Source organism: Urocampus carinirostris, chromosome 7 (assembly GCF_059441175.1).
Source record: "Urocampus carinirostris isolate Australia breed hairy pipefish chromosome 7, RoL_Ucar_1.0, whole genome shotgun sequence".
Lineage (NCBI taxonomy): Eukaryota > Metazoa > Chordata > Actinopteri > Syngnathiformes > Syngnathidae > Urocampus > Urocampus carinirostris.
Genome location: NC_142355.1, coordinates 39058414 through 39075544, shown reverse-complemented (window position 1 = coordinate 39075544; position 17131 = coordinate 39058414). Strand labels below are relative to the sequence as shown.

General features: G+C 40.9%; 1 protein-coding gene and 1 pseudogene across 1 annotated transcript; one reads left to right on the top strand and one right to left on the bottom strand.

Annotated features, from left to right (window-relative positions):
* The first annotated feature begins 2298 nt into the window (after nucleotides 1–2298).
* igf2b (insulin-like growth factor 2b) lies at nucleotides 2299–12861 on the top strand. The gene is made up of 4 exons (XM_088340905.1): nucleotides 2299–2513; nucleotides 3703–3853; nucleotides 6375–6556; nucleotides 9060–12861. The coding sequence occupies exons 1-4, from the start codon at nucleotides 2436–2438 to the stop codon at nucleotides 9297–9299; spliced, it is 651 nt and encodes a 216-aa protein (XP_088197031.1). The 5' UTR covers nucleotides 2299–2435; the 3' UTR covers nucleotides 9300–12861.
* On the bottom strand, nucleotides 5014–5170 carry LOC148363285 (U2 spliceosomal RNA; annotated as a pseudogene).
* Nucleotides 12862–17131: the final 4270 nt, after the last annotated feature.

The following is a 17131-nucleotide window of genomic DNA, read 5'->3' as shown; positions in this document are numbered from 1 at the left end:
CAATTACACTCCTGAACAGTAGATGGCGAAAATGCCCTGTCGAATTACTTCTTTCTATTCATTCAATCGGCACCGTCCCAATTTAATTCGAGAAGGACCACAACTCTATTGCCAAAATTAGGGGTCCCAAAAGAGTTAGTGATAAGGGGAAGGAAACGTTGTGGAAAACAGTGTCAACACAATCGAGTCAAAGAAGGAAATAATTGCGAAATAGAAAAATGGCGCACAGGTGTCTGTCATTGAAGTGCATCTGAAAGGTACTGTAAATGTTTTTAACTTTTCACTAGTATGTTAATCTTTTGTAACAACATCATTAGATAATTACCCTTGTTTAAGTATTCACTTAATTAATATTCAATCCTCTTTTTGTACAAGGTCCATTTTAATGCAGTTTTAGGGGGTCACTTGTATGTGATTTAAACTTATATGGGAGTTTATGGTGCTTATGGTCGTTTTGGTTTTGCTGGTCATATAGTTTAAAGAGAAATGGTGAATATATTGTACTATCTCTGCTTTGAAATGGATACATTGGGGAAGTGGATTTTTTTTCCTTGATTTGGGTTTCAGCTTGTTATCGACACATAAATACATATCAACTAACTCATATTGAGTATATATATATATATATATATATATATATATATATATATATATATATATATATATATATATTGCTTCTAAATGTCTGTCCAAGAAACTGGTAAAAAGCACCTCTCGGGTTCAAAATGTTTGGTGACCTCTGAACTCCACAAACTCATTGAATAAGCACTTGCATTTTATTGGTTAGCCACAAGAGAACGCTGTTAGCCTATATTCTATGTTCACAGCGCAATTACGTCATTAAAGACGCGCAGTGGGAAGCGCCGACAAACAACAGGGCAAGATAAGGGTTTCATTGGGGACCGCTACTTTAAATTATGACGTCATACCTGCAACCTCACCTTGCTATGCCAGGCTTGCGTATATGTTCACTTGTGTGTCTTATTATTCCACCTGACATTGATTTAAGGGTGTTTTTTTTTTCGAAAATTGGTGGTCGTGGGGGTGAAGGTTTGGTAAGGGGTTTGGCGTTTCATCTTTAGGAGGATCTCCCAATGGGTTCACTACCTTAAACTTGTGGGCTCAACAAAGGTTGACTTGATGAAGCCGAAAGCTTGTTTTTACACTGAGAAATGTCGTGCCATGAACGTGCAGTTTCGAGTCTCGCGGAGATGCTTCGTATCACATGATCACAATTTGGGATGGCTCCTTCAAGGTGTATTACCGCCTTAGTGATGTGTCTTTCACAAACAAAACGGCTCCTTAGAGACGGCTCTGTGAATTGAACAAAAAGAGCCGGCTTTGCATCAATGACAAACCGGGTCCCCTCAAAACGCTCTCTCTCTCTCTCTCTCTCACTCTCACTCTCACTCTCACTCTCTCGCTCTCTCTTTCCATCTACCTTTAGTTGTTTATATCTCTCTATTTCACTCTCTTTCTCTCTCTCTCCTCTCTTTCTTTTCTCTCTCACTCTATCTCACTCTCTTTATCCCCCTCTCCTTATCTTTCTTCTCTCTCTTTGTCTCTCGTTATCACTCTTTATCTTTCTGTGTCCCTCTCATTCTCTCTTTCTATTTCTCCCTCTCCCCTGCTCTGTTTTGCTTTTTCTTTCTTTCTTTCTATCTTTCTTTCTTTCTTTCTGTCTGTCTCCCTTTTCATCTTTCTCCCCTTTTTGTCTCTCTTATTTCTCTTTCTCTTTTTATTCCTCCGTCTTCCCCTCTCTTTTCTTTTCCTCCCTTTACCTCCATTTCTTTCTCTTTCTCTCTCCCATTTTCCCAACTTATTTCTCACCCGTTATCTCTCTCTCTCGCTCTGTTTCTTTTTTACTCCCTTTCTCTGCTTTCTCTCTGTCTCTCTCTATCTCTTTCTCTCCCTCTCCTTTTCTTTTTTAAGTCCGTACAACTGGTCGATATGAGTGATGTCATCTCGATGTCATTATATTTATATAGTTAATATAGAAGCATTACACATTTTCAATATAAATACATTTGATGCATTAATATTTAATTATTATTGCCAATGTCGTTAAAAATCCGAAGAACAGTTTGAAGGCTGAAAGGGCCGTTTCTTTTCAATGAGCCGAACCGAAAAAGCCGGTTCGCCAAAAAGAACCGGAATTCGCATTGCGTCTTTCTTTTCTAAATCACATTTGTGTAAGATATCTAGTTTTTTTTCTAGGGTAGAGGAGGAGCGAGGGGTGGAGTGTGGGTGTAAAGTGGGCGTGTTTTGGTATATAATACTTCACCCTCAGAAGTTTGGTCTGTCGCCTCGGTCTCTGGGACAGCCTCTCACACATCATTTAACTAACCAACTGGAGAAACTAACTCACCTGCAATCACCAAATCAAGCTCACCTCATTTATTTTACCAGTTTTTATTTGTGACTAAACGACTGTCATGGAGACCCTGCGATCGAGACTGGGACACAACTCTTTTTGCCACACCTGCAGGACAACGGACCAGAGCAGGAGGAAGGTTAGCAATTATTAACCGACTATTTTTCATTGGTGCATTTTTCATTGACTGTTTGAAAATGGGTAGCTTGTTTAAAAATGCAATACTTATTACGTGAATTAAAAATATAATGCAAGGCTCAGCAGGAACAGCTTCTTCCCGAAAGCTGTTACCACCCTGAACCGTTCGTGGATATAATATTCATTACAACTTTCACCCTGGATATAACTATATATTATTATATATCATTATTGTATTGCTATTTAACGTTTTTATCATGTTGTGCATTTTACTTGTTTGATATGCTTTACTTGCCCTGAAAGTAGAACCCCCTCGAATTGTGCTATACTTGTAGGATGACGATAAAGGTGATTCAATCATTTAAAAGCAAATATTTATTTCGTGAATTTGCATGAGATGCATTTCATGCAAACGACAAAACAAACGCTTACTGTGAGCCGGCCGGCGCGCGACTCGAAGCAAACAGCTGATCCGTTCTTCTGCAAGTAGGAGGCGCTGTGCGGGGGTCATTTCGCTCAATAAATGAAGGGTGAGCAAGGGGAAAACAAGTGCTGAGTCGAGATTTTCGGATAGTTAACTATCGAACAGTCGCTTTTGTAAAGTCTGGCATGTTGTGCAAGAGCTAACTTGGCAATCGTCATATCTCGTCTCATATCCCTATGTCTGTTTGTTTGTGGCTTTTTATTTAGGCACAGCAGAAACCCCTCAGCATCAATCATTAATTTCCAAAAGGAAGCAATAAACCTTTGTACACAATCAGCTGTATAATACAATAATTCAATGCTTGTGGCCAAAAGGAGTAGACTTAAGCTGAAGCTTTAAAGCGCCTGCCTTTGTTCTATTTCTTCCTTGCAGGGAAGACATATTCAAAATTAAAACAAAAAACAAAGAAATGCCATTTCAAATTCATAACAGTACTGCTACTGACTCCTATAAAATACAATTCCCTAAGAAACAGCAGATATTTTAATTTTCTTTATTTTATTTATCTAAAATACGTATAACATAATTTTTCAAATTTATGTAACAAAAGGACGTTTTTAAGGTCATCATCCAAATTAATACCTCGAGTTGGGATCGCGGTGGGTTTTTTAATCTTTATTTCCAGCGTTTTTGATTTTGCCTGTATTGATTTTGAAGCACTCCACCTTTGCGCTCACATTTCCTATGTGCACATGTGTGTTTGCAGGTCAAGAAGATGTCTTCATCCAGCCGTTCGTTGCTCTTTGCATTGGCGCTCACCCTTTACGCGGTGGAGATGACCTCAGCGGAGACTTTGTGCGGGGGAGAACTGGTGGACGCGCTGCAGTTCGTCTGCGAAGACAGAGGCTTCTATTTCAGTACGTTGTGTAGACTTTCATTTTATGCGTGGATGGTTTTAACACACCTCTTGCGTTAGGAACGCTATCAGTGTTGGGCACACTACTGAAAAAAAGAGTAATTAGTTACAGTTACTTGTTACTTCATTTAAAAATAAATTATCTTACTCCACAGATAACTGACACCCAAAAGACACATGTTACTCTGAAAGAAACTATCTTGTTACAAATTACAATATATATTCACATAGAAGCTAACCCCCTAAAAGTGCTTAAAATTTCCACATCATAATAGAAATAGAATAAAATGTGTACACCTACCTGTGGAAGCTATGAAAGCTTCATATTTCTGCACAATAAGAATTCTGAGAGCTTGGAAACGAACAGTTGAGACACTCCATATCATTTTGTCTTTTGTCTTCAAACCGCCTGACTATTTACTTTTTTTTTCACCAGGCATGGTTTATGGCAAAAATAATTCAACAAATAAAATGTATCACTATTTACCGTAAATTCTGTGCTCACATTCGTACCATTGATTCAGTTGTTCCTGTATAAGCCACTCCCCCTGCCCAGGCGCTGCCTACCATTCGCTACTGGTGACTCACAACTAAATATGTGCATATAAACTGACCCCCTGATTTCAGTATTTTATTTCATAGTTGTAAATTCAGCTTAGATGTGAGTGGGTACTGTAGAAGAAATATCGTACTCTGTTCTTGGGACGTCACCATCGTAACTGTATTCAGTTGTATTTTCTAGTTACATAGAAACATCCTAGTCTTGCTTACTCTTTGTGTTTCCCGTTGTGTTGCGAGCGTAATAAAGGCTCAAGGGTACTTCTTGGGCAAAGGAGACTCCGCAGCAAAACAGTAAACGTTAAGATAATAAGTAGTAGAGTAATGCACCCATCTAGAAAAAAAGATAATAAAAAACGAACTACCGCCAAAACTGAAATCATACACGGACTGTCAGTCAACACACAGTGACAGCCAGCCCCTTTCCCACTCATGTGATCTTTATGAGATTTTTTAAGGGTTATTGTTCTATCTTCTTTATTCATTATCCATTATCCATTATCGGTCAGTTCATAATACGCTACAAAGCCTAGAAGCCGGGACTCTTACTCTCAGCCAAAAGGCCAAGCTAAGGTCCTAGCCTTAAAGCCTTGCTGCGATCATTGCGGATGCACCGTTCCCGGAGGTACTGCAATACCGGGCCGGTGAGTGGAGTGGACAGAGCAAGCTCTTATTCCATCTCACAAGTCAAAAACTATTCAGAACCACAGTGGGCAGAGCAAGCTCTTCAGAACCACATATGACATAATGGATAAGGAAGCCTTACAAGGTGACCAAAAGATGAGAAAAAACAGATTAAGTTTTTTTTTCTTTTAGTGTATTTTACAGCTGATTTAAGTTACGGGTTAAAAGCCAAGAAGAAGAAAAGAAAGCGGATTTGTTTGCATAGCTGAGGTTATTTACTTCATCTGAGACTGGGTGTCGCTCGCAAATACACATGCGCACGCATGCACACAAGGAGGGAAATGGAACAGCTGCGAGTGTGGAGTTTCGCGCACAGGCTTGCGCATCGTACTGTAGCCCTCGTTGCATATGAAAGGCCTGCAAGCAGCCAAGTCGCACGCAACACAATGGGCTGCTTGTTTACCAGTCAAATAAGAGCACCTCAAGAAAGTGCACCGAGGACCACCTGGGTCCGAAGAGGTGTTTTTTTTCTAAAATCCATCATTAACCTTCGTGGCATAATGATGTCAAATGTGTTTGCTTGTTTGATAATCCTCAAGTGGATAATCTGCTGCGACACACATCCGACCTATTGACGTGCACATGTGGAGAAAAATACATTTTAAATGATTTTGTTTGGTAGTCCTTTTTTATTTTTTATTTTTAATATTTACTGTTTCTCAGATCATGATCCAATTTTGCTGTTGCCCTTTACCTCGGGACCACAACACAATTTCCTTCAATTTTCCTGCATTGTTTGTGGTGCAGGATCCCAAAAGAGTCCCCCCCACCTCCCCCTTATAGAACGTTCAAATGCTATTACCCTGTTTCACCTTCCACTTGCGTGTTTTTCCCCATCAATACCCGGTTTCTCTTCTGCTTTGCTTGGCCTCCTGCGTTACAAGGCTCACACGCTCTCAATTTGCCTCCCGCCCCTTTCCCCCCATCCCAGGCCTGTTTTCTCTACCTCTCGGCCCCTTCTCGTCCTTATCTCTGCTGACTTGACAAAGGACAAGGTCACAGAGGAGTTTCCATTTTATGTATTTTCTCACCTAAAGGACAGACGGGTTCCTCTGCTTAGTGTTTACACACATACACACGCTCATTAGGGACTTCCAGATAACCCTCATCAGATTATCTGCTACAAACAAAAAGATTTGTTTCAGTCGCTGATAGATTTCCCATTATCCTCTTTGCCCCGCTATGATTGTAATCCTGCAAAAACAACCCCAGATTCATTTCCAGATGAGAATGTGCTTCAGATCTCTGTTTGCTAACGTTGCTAACGCGCTTCTCCCCAGGTCGGCCCACTAGCAGGGGGAATCCCAGGCGCCCCCAGAACCGAGGGATTGTGGAGGAGTGTTGTTTTCGTAGTTGTGACCTCAACCTTCTGGAGCAGTACTGTGCCAAACCCGCCAAGTCGGAAAGAGACGTGTCTGCCACATCTCTACAGGTCGTACCAGTGATGCCTCCGTTAAAGCAGGTATGCATCACGGCAAAAAAAACACACGCTCGTCTGGGAACTGGCGAAACGTGACCCCTCCCGTTACGTCGTCCTCTGAATGTCCCACCAATGTACTACGCACGTCTATCTTGTTAGATGGTCTCACGATAGGTGCTTCCATGCTAAGTGCTGACTGTCATGGAAAGTCTCCAGTCATTCTGGGCTGTGCTTTTAGAAAAGGACATACTTGCGCTTGGACTGTTCGTCCGTGACCAAGAGAATATGTTACGAACATATGAAGTTCATCGACCCGATTGAGCTTTTTGAGAGAGCACCAGGTAGCCTTCAAGGTCCAAACAAGTAGCCTGTTGACGGATCCCAAATAAATTGCACCATTCGTTGCGATTTGTTAGAAATCAAAAAAATACAAACAATGAAAATGATCCCTCAAAATCAAGTATTGAATACTGGTATTTGCGAAATTATTGCCGGTATCAGTGCTTCACTTTCTGCTGCTGTGAATTTGCACATGTATCATTAATATATTGTCTGTAACACTTTTTAATTTTTTTAGTATTAGTGCACAAATTGTTCAGCTAGCTGATGTATTAGCCCGAATATCGTCACATTCCTTAGTGTTTTGAAAAGGTCAGGTTTCATTTTTAATTATTTGCACTTCACCGTAGGAAAAAAAAAAGCCTGTAAAGGACAATTTTCAGCGTTTTATGACAAAACCGAATAAGAGTAATTTTTACAGTTTCAAACCATTTTAAAATATTTTTTGGTATAATAAGAAAATTTCAATTGAAACAGGAAACAAAAATCTTATCTGGCTCATAGTTGACTGGTTTCCCCGTTCCAAGCATTTGTTCAACAATTGAAGTTGGCAGGTCTGGGTGGGCGACAGTGGGTGGTTTCAGTTATTGGCAGGAAAAGTGCAATCTCTGCTCCCCTACTTAAGAGAATCATACTCTCACTTATTTGAAAATCATTCGGCAAATTGCCAAGCCCCCATTTCTTTCTGAAAGTTACCATTTGATCAAGCATAATTGGAGCCAATTTCCTTATTTTACGAAACGTTGTTGACTGCATTTCCTTCAGGCCAGAAGAAGACATAGTATTGTCTGTTTCCTCGACCTTTTACAATCCCTTTAAGCTCAGTCATGTTCACGTGTCGGCAACAAGCACTTGAAGGAATGGCATAATCGTAAATCCATAGCAGAAAGGCAACATTCCCCCATCCACACACTGGGACCCCAGCCTGGGGTAAAGGGGGGGCAATGCCGGCAGGGAATTAGTTTGAACATGTCCCCGGTTTGTCCGGGCAGGGAGAGTTGATGGGTACAGCCTGCCCTGAGGGCCAGCTGTTCTTAAGCTATTGAGCGGGCCGAAGTGAATGAAGGGGGATAAACACTCTTCAAGTGGCAGGACCAAAACAAGTCATTCACATGGATCACTGGCCACTGCCGCATAAATTCCAGACCCCCTGCTACCGCCCCGACTTGTTTCTCATTCGGGGGCTCTCAGCAAAACACCGTTAAATTTGCAATGTTTATATTGTTATTTTTCAGGTTGCTGGGTGATCCTCAGCATGCCAGACAGGTCGCTTACAATTTAACGTTTAAAGATTTTTTTTTGACATTTTTTTTAATCAGTCAAACACACCAAAATACCATATATATGTGTGTATTAAACACACTTATTTTTGTACGCAAAAATGACTTAAACTATGAAAACAATACCAAAAAAAGTTTACAATGTATTTATTTAATGTCTTTTAAAGTCCTATTTAGTGTCAATGAATGATTTTAATCATGGCCCCATATATTCAGCAACAGGATGCTGTACAAATGGTGTGATGATGAAATCAAATAAAATTCCTTTTCCTGTGTCATCAATAACCCTTGTGTGGGTGTCAGCAACAAGTGGCTCTAGAGCTGCATCCGACTCTTTGGCACTCCCTAGTGGCTCCTTGGCACTTTTTCAAAGATTTTTGATAATGGAAACTGATAACTGATATGGTATCTGTATGGTCTGTAGGACAAATATGACAAATTCTTACTTACAGTATATATATATATATATATATATATATATATATATATATATATATATATATATATATATATATATATATATATATATATATACACAGCGTGTGTTACGCTTCCTATAAGGCTTATAAAAAACATTTGTTTTTATGCAACTCCCACAAAAAGATTTTTGGCTCCAATATGGTTCTTTTAACATTTTGGGTTGGCAACTCCTGCCCTGATGGTCTAGTGGATAAGAATTTGTGCTGTTGCTGCTGCGATACGGATTAGATTCCTGTTGCGATAGTTCTCAACGCAATGTTTGCGAACTATACTTAGTTTGAGCTGCGAAAAAGTGAAATACAATTTTAGACCCAGTTCTCACCAAAAATTAGGGTTGCGTGTTAAATATGGTATGTTTCCTTTTTCAAGTTATGACCTGCACTTTGCTCGTCGTGAACTCATTCTTCCCCCCCTTTGTTTCATTTTTTGCTGGTACGGCGCCAAAGGAAGCACCGAGGAAGCAGCACGCACCCGTGAAGTACTCCAAATACGAGCAGTGGCAGAGGAACGCGGCCGAGCGGCTCCGGAGGGGGGTCCCCGCCATCCTGAGACCCAAAAAGTTCCGAAGGCAGGCGGAAAAGATAAAAGCCCAGGAGGCAGCCGGCATCCACCGGCCTTTGATCAGCCTGCCCAGCAAACTACCGCCCGTCATGCTCGCCACGAACAACTACGTTAACCACAAATGAGCCGGTCGCCAGCCCTCCACGCAGTTTGGAAGGACACAAAAAACAAAACGAAAAAAAGGCCTAGGGGATTATAGCTTTGTCTCTGACGTCATTTCTGTGGCAGTCCTCTTTGACCTCCCCTGCCCTGTCCGAGCCAACCAATACCGCCCGACACCGCCCCCTTCTGAGACCATTCTCATCCTTCTTGATACCCCCCACCCTTTTTAGTACCCCAGCCCTCCCGCCATTCTCCGCACCACAAACATGCCTTCACATTCTTCCTGTCTGAACTTCTTTTTTTTTTCGCTAGCTCTGTCAGTCACTGACACAAAAGGCACAAACAAAAAGGAAATCGTTCACAATTGGACTGAACGCCATTCAGGTGGAGCAGTCAGCAAAAGAGTCAATGGAAGAGAGTGAGAAGATGAAAGAGAAGTCAAGAGGACACCCAACGGAATGTTTTTATTTTGTCCTGGTGGAAAACAAGAAGCTTGCATGAATCCATTCCACTTTTTTCCCCGAGACAGAAAAAAAGAACATCTCTAACTTCTTTTTTTTTTTTTGTTTTTTTTTTGTTTGCACCTCTACCTATAAAGAGACTTCCACACTGTAAGGAATTATTTTATAAAATTAGATTCCTGCTCCAGCACCTTTTGATCACAAACAAAAAGCAGAAAAGAGTCTGCAAAATTGCACATTGCCACGGATTACGTCAAAGTAAAGAAAAATATATGGCACTATTTTTTTATGGACAATGAACGTGTAGCTTAAAAAAATGCCATGGTGCTAGCTTTGGGAATGGACTCAAAGAAGAGGTTGGAAAGCACGTTTGTTCTTTGAATATATGATAACTTTCCGTTTTAAGGAAAGTGGGACTTTAAAACAAAAAATAGGGATTAAGGATATGGGGGAGCTCCTGGCAGTGGCAAAATCAAGGGGGAAGTGTCACTGAGAAAAACTTTTGGGGGCGTCAAGGCTCAAGTGTTGGTGGCTGCTCATCACAAGTTTGCTGGCATACGTGGCGAGGGGGACCAGAGAACCTGCTCCCGTCCCTATCGTCTCCCGTCCCGGAGACAGATGGACGTAGGGAACATAAAATGGGACACCGTGGACTGCCTGGATAGGGGCACTGCAACAGTTCTGGGACAGTACCTCCTGTTTACCGCAGCTTTGCGGATTGCTCTGACGGGAAGTATCATGGCATGGACTAGTGGGATAATTAAGGATTTGATTTTAGTTTGATCTCATTGTTTCGTATTTTATTTTCATATCAATATTTCAATGAAAAAAGAAGAAGACACCCCTGTCTGTTTCTGGTACCATGACATTCCTGTGTTTCCAAGTTTGGCATTTTCATGGTTGTGTTATGATGTTACTTTACCATTCTCAAAAAAAGGCACAGAAGTTTTGATTCAAAGGGAAAAAACAGCAATAATGTCCACTAACATTTCTTTTTATTGTGCATCCGTAGTATTCACATGCGTTTGCCTAAAAACAAATACTTGAATATATCTATACCAGGGGTCTCCAAACTGAGGGCTACGTATTGTTACTAATTAGTGGAAAGAGCACCCAGTTTGATATGCATTTCTAAAATAACAATTTATGCTATTACCATGTTCTTACTTTGTTATTACCGGGTAATTATTGGAAGTAGAGTTAAATAGACCCAATAAACCACAAAAAACAGCAACTGTTTTCTAGAAAACTACATTGACCCAGCTATTTGAGCTATTTTCAAAACTGGTCAGTGGGCAACCCAGCTGTCTTTAGGGGGCATCCTGGTGTTTGTGGGCACCACGTTGGAGACCCCTGATCGATACGTATACATATATACAGATATATAGATATATAATTAGTTTCCAGGGACGTTGTGTTATTTTCTATAGTCTGAGCTGTATCTTGCGTAATGAGCCGTCAAGCTTTTTCGTTTGTGTGTTGAAATACAAATAAGGGCACTGTATAAAGGCATTATTTATTTTGTTATAAAATATATTTGAAAATTGGTCCAAATAATATGCGCAGCACTGATGCTCAACTGACGGATTTATTTTGTATGCTCTCTGTTTTCCAATTGGAGCTGTTAAGGCTTTTTTTTCTAGATGCTTTGTACCAAAAATAATGTCTTTTATCCCCCTTCATTTGCCATAGTTACTTTCAATTAATATTTTAACAGTGTCTTGTAGCCCAAATTTTGTATTTTATGTCACAAAAATCACATACTCTGCATGTGTGTCCAGAAGCCACCCACGAGAAACACACGGGCGAGTAACACTACCAACCTAAAACCGTTCAACATCAGTCGTTTTCAATCCGCTAACTTTTGAAGCCACTTTAGTGTCGAATCCTTAAAGGGACAGTGTGTAATATGTAGTGCCTCTTGGTGGTACAAAAAAACTTTCATTCGGTAAAAAAAGTAAAATGCTTTGAATAACGGGCAAAGATACATAAACTATCATACCAATGTTAATTTCTATAAATATTCATAGTTTGAGACATTTTTATTCCTTTTACATAGCGGAATCCGTACCTAGTAGTTGCCGCCATGTTTGTAGGGCATCTTGCTGCTACGCTGTGCTGATTTGACACTGGGTTTTGTTCATATTAGACAATACAGTGCCATCTAGTGGTCATATATTACACAATGTACCTTTAATGAAATTATGTCTTGGTTCTTGTACATCATGTCCTGCCATCTTCTAAAGTGCATCTTGTCCATGTGCCAGTGCTGCCGACGTCGTCTTAAATGGCGTGGTCATCCGGTCAAATGTCACACAACAGGGTCTTAACTCACATGGTGCGTCTTTACCCTCATCTGAGATTACGTCCTAGCACTAGCGAGCTAGCTTTAGTTAGCTCTGGCTAAGTATCTAGGTTTGCAGCTTGATGACTCTCCTGCACCATCTAACAATGGCAGTGATCTTATAAAGCATCACTTTCCATTTGTCCAAGCTTCCTGTGTTTTAATGAAGGGCTAATGCAGTCGTAGGATTCGGGAAAAGAAATAAGCGCTCTGCAGGGAAGAGTGTAATTGCACCCGAGTCTTAGAGATACTTGTGCTTAGTGCGATTTGGAATCTTCCATAACCTTGTGAAGCCCCGGCAGACACCTTTACCACTTCCTGCTTAAATGGGTTTGGCCTCTCTAAAAGAAGACCTCGTCAGTACTCACCATTTTGAGGTGAAGACTCAAGCCAGTACAGTACAAATGTTTTTCTGTCAGATATCTTCCATACGCATTTTCTGATAAAATTCTACTTCAATTGTGCAACGAGACAGACGGTGCAATTGTTATTATTGTTATTATTATTATTATTATTATTTTTATTCTTATGCTGGGACTGCATTCATTCACAAATATAATGTTGAAAAAGGCTACTCTAGTGTTGGTATGAAAAAAGGCAACCACTCGTTTTGCAAAATATGAAGAGGCATCATGCCGAGCAATGGCAACTTCTTCTTTGTCACGAGCTCACTCAGCCTGTGTATTTTATTGATTTAACCTCCGCACGCTAGAACGTCCGAAATGCACAATTCATGTACTTTGATTTTTAATATCAATAAAAAAAACATTTTATCAAACAATATAATATGTTGTATGCTGATTCTTTTGTTTGCTGAATGAACAAGATCAGTTTGAATGCAATCAGCTTACCTCTGTAAGAAGAAGTCAAAATTTCTGCACAGTGTAAATGATTTATATTGTCCCAAAGCTTGCGAAAGGAATTCCTGCGGCTTTCATCTCAATACTCTCCCCCCACTTTGTCCCCACCTTCTTCTGTCTTCTGCACGGTGATAGGACAAAATGCAACCCATCACCGCTCATTGAGAAGAAAGCAGAGAGGCGAGATGCACTAAAGGCGGTCTGTTGTCACCTTCCTGCACTGACATATTACTAATGGAGCGGGTTCCCGCTCTGTATCTATGTTTGGAGGCCGACATTCTTTAAATTCTCAGTTGTATATTTGGAAAATAGCATGACCTTTTTATTTTTTGTAGACTTGCATGAGTAAATGCCCACCCACCCCTGAGGTTTGTCTGTTACCGGGCAGATTTATTGTTAAATATTTTTGGGGAATTCAGTGGAATTTACTACCACGGCGTTTATGTTGGGCTGTCAGAATTGTTTAGCTCTACCATTAAAAAGTTAAACCCGCAAATGAGAAATGCGGCGTTCCTTTATTGCACAGATCACAGGAGATTTCCAGTGGAGTGTTAGGTAAGATTGACAAGGCTCCCAAAAACAAGTCAAACCAATATGAGCTAGCCTTTAATCCAATTGTTTACCATGAACTCCATCATTAATTTAAAGCAGAGTACGCGGTGTACGGGAACCTATGGCTCGTGAGCCATATATGGGTCTTTTCATGAGGACATATGACTCAGAGGTAAATTTGACAATAGCATATTTCACTGACTCACTGAACAAACTACAAATACTCGAAAACGCCAGCAAGCCACTCAGAGCATGTGAATAAGTGAGCCATAGAGGTGCACACAGCGGAAGGCATACCTTTTGTGACATTTTTACGAAAGAACTTTGCTCGCACCTTGTTTTGAAACCATTTTGTTAGGACAAAAATATGCTAAGTAATTGAGGGAGGGAGACACATTTTAAGTGGTATATTTATATTGAGGGGGCGGCATGGCTGCCGTGTGGTTAGCATCCGCTGCACAGTTCTGAGGTTATAGGATCAAATCCAGCTCTAAGCCTTTCTGTTTGGAGTTTGACTGTTCTCCCCGTGCCTGCGTGGGTTTCCTCCAGGCAATCCAGTTTCCTCCCACATTCCAAAAAAAAGCATGTCAGGTTAATCAGCCAATCAAGTAAACTGGGGTGGTGGTGGTGGGCGACCAACGAGTGTGTTCCAACATCAGGGGAATCACACTTCTCAGCCTCCCTGGTAAGGTCTATCCGGGGCTACTGAAGAAGATCGTCTGTCAGAAAGTTTAATTCAGATTCTAGAGGAGCATTGTGGTTTTTTTCAGGCTGTGGAACACTCTGCAGGGTCCTTAAAGTTACATGGGAGTTTGGCTATCCGGTCTACATGTGTTTTGTGTATTTGGAGAAGGCATTCAACCATGTTCCTCAGGGAGCCCTCTGCGGGGTGCTTTGGGAGTATGGGGTACCGCACAGTCTTAGCCGGGCTGGGCAGTCCCTGTATCCTTGGTGCCAGAGTCTGGTCCAAATTGCCAGCAGTAGGTCAGATTTGTTTCCAGTGGGAGTTTGACTCCGCCAGATCTGCCGTTTATCACCGATTCTGTTTAAAATTGTTATGGACAGAATTTCTAAGCACATACTTGGCGGGGAAGGCACCCGGATTAGCTCTGTTTTTTTCAGATGATGTGGTGCTGTTGGGTTCCTCAATCCGCGATCTTCAACTGTCTTTGGAGCGGTTCGCAGCTGAGTGTGAAGCGGCCAGGATTGTGATCAACACCTCTAAGTCCAAGACAACACAGGGCATGCTGGAGAGACTACGTTTCTAGGCTGGCCTTGGAGCGTCAAATGAGCTGGATGAATGGCTGGGAATAGGGAGGTCTTGGCTTCCCTGCTGAGCCTGGTGCCTCCGCGACCTGACCACGGAAAAGCGGAAGAAAATGGATGGATGGAAATAACTAACAAGTTACAGTGCTTGTTACAGAGAAAAAGATAATGCATTCCAGGAACATGGATCCAGATATTGTTATTTAATAATAAAAAAAAAAAACAATGCATACAAATACAATTTTTCAGTGCATCTGGACAATATTTGGAAGTTAATTATTGAATATATTTAAAGTAATTGTCTCAGTGTAACATGGCCAATGCACACCAAAATTTAAAAGCAGGTATCTTTCAAGTCAAGTCAAGTCAAGTCAATTCATTTTTATTTGTATAGCCCTAAATCACGAAGATTCTCAAAGGGCTTCACAGATTATTACACTTGTATAATACTAAGAGAACCTTGAAATCACATCTAAGGCAAACTGGGAGCCAATGCAGGTTAGCCAAAATCGGTGTTATATGATCGTACTTTTTTGTCCTAGTTAAAAGCCTCGCTGCGGCATTTTGTACCAGCTGAAGAGACTTTATGAGACTTGATTCTAGACTTCGGGAGACCAGAGAGTAGTGCATTACAGTAATCGAGACGGGAGGTAACAAACGCATGAGATTAAGGGCTATACAAATAAAAATGACTTGACTTGACTTGGTGCAAAAGTATTTACAAGTTAAAGTACCAGACTTTAAAGTACAATAATAAGGAAATGGTAGTAGTATAGGAATTAAAAATATGAAATAAGAAATATATATATATATATATATATATATATATATATATATATATATATATATATATATATATATATATATATATATATATATATATATATATATATATATTTATATATATAAATATAAATATACAGTAATCCCTCGGTTATCGCGGTTAATGGGGACCAAAAGCACCCGTGAAAAGTGAAAATCCGCAAAGTACCTGTACCGCCCCTGTGCATCTCAGAAGAAGGTACAGTATAATGCTGTTTATTGTGTTATAACTTTTTATCTGATTTTTTCATCTAATATTGTTCTTTGGACGGTTTGGTTCGGCTTGGTGTAAGCCCTTCAAAAATGATTTAAAAAAAAAAATATATACATATATATATTATTTTATTATTATTATTTATTAGACCCACGAAGCTCTGAACCCGCGAACGTGGAACCGCGAAGTAGCGACGCCCCTTCAAAAATGCTTGAAAAAAAAAACAAAAAACCAAAAACTTTTTTTCTTTTTTTTTTAATCATCTTATTTCATCATAATTATTTTTTAGACCCGCAAAGCTCTGAACCCGCGAACGTGGAACCGCGAAGCAGCGAGGTTCCCTATTATTGTACTTTAAAGTCTGGTACTTTAACTTTATCTCATCTCATCTCATTAGCTACACCGCTTATCCTCAGTAGGGTCGCGAGGGTGCTGGAGCCCATCCCAGCAATCATCGGGCAGTGGGCAGGGGACACCCTGAACTGGTTGCCAGCCAATCGCAGGGCACACACGGGGACAGACAACTCACTCGCTCATTCACACCTAGGGACAATTTGGACTGGCCAATTCACCTGAAATGCATGTTTTTGGAAACCGGAGTGCCCGGAGGAAAACCACGCAAGACCGGGGAGAACATACAAACTCCGAGCCATACCCCCCTAGTGGGAGGCGGCTAGAGTCAAGAACACATTAACATTTCTGACTCCTTCTGGGAGATTGATACAGAGGAGGGGAATCCCAGCCCCTTCGCTCAACCCAACTGATGTGTTGGGAGTCATTAGGTGACCAAACCCCCCAATTCCAAACCCTAATGCCAAGCGCCAGGCAGGGAGGCAATGAGTACCAATCTTGTAAGTCTTAGGTATGACTCGCCCGAGGCTTGAACCAGCAACCTCCCAGTCTCGGGGCGGGCGCCCTAACCCCAAGTCCACCGAGCCTTCTTTATAAGAAATATAAAGAACATGTTAAGATGTTAAGAGGGGGCAGTATGAGAGTGTGATTGTAACGACTGTGTTGTATGGTGCAGAGACTTGGAGCCTGAATGCAGATTTAAGAAGGAAATTGAATGTTTTTGAGATGAAGTGTTTGAGGACTATTTTAGGAGTGACAAGATTGGATAGATTGAGAAATGAAATTGTGAGAGACAGAACTGGAGTAGTCGTGGAGCTGAGCAAGCGTGTTGATAAGAGAGTACTCGGTCGGTTTGGACACATGGAGAGGATGGATGAGACAGAACTGGAGTAGTTGTGGAACTGAGCAAGCATGTTGATAAGATAATACTCGGTTGGTTTGGACACATGGAGAGGATGGATGAGGAGCAAATGTTGAAGAGGAT

Bases quoted from the DNA above. Each gene is read 5' to 3' on its own strand.
- igf2b (XM_088340905.1), top strand. From the start codon at position 2,436: ATGGAGACCCTGCGATCGAGACTGGGACACAACTCTTTTTGCCACACC. The intron at 2,514-3,702 runs GTTAGCAATTAT...GTGTGTTTGCAG, and splicing joins CGGACCAGAGCAGGAGGAAG to GTCAAGAAGATGTCTTCATC. The intron at 6,557-9,059 runs GTATGCATCACG...ACGGCGCCAAAG, and splicing joins TGATGCCTCCGTTAAAGCAG to GAAGCACCGAGGAAGCAGCA.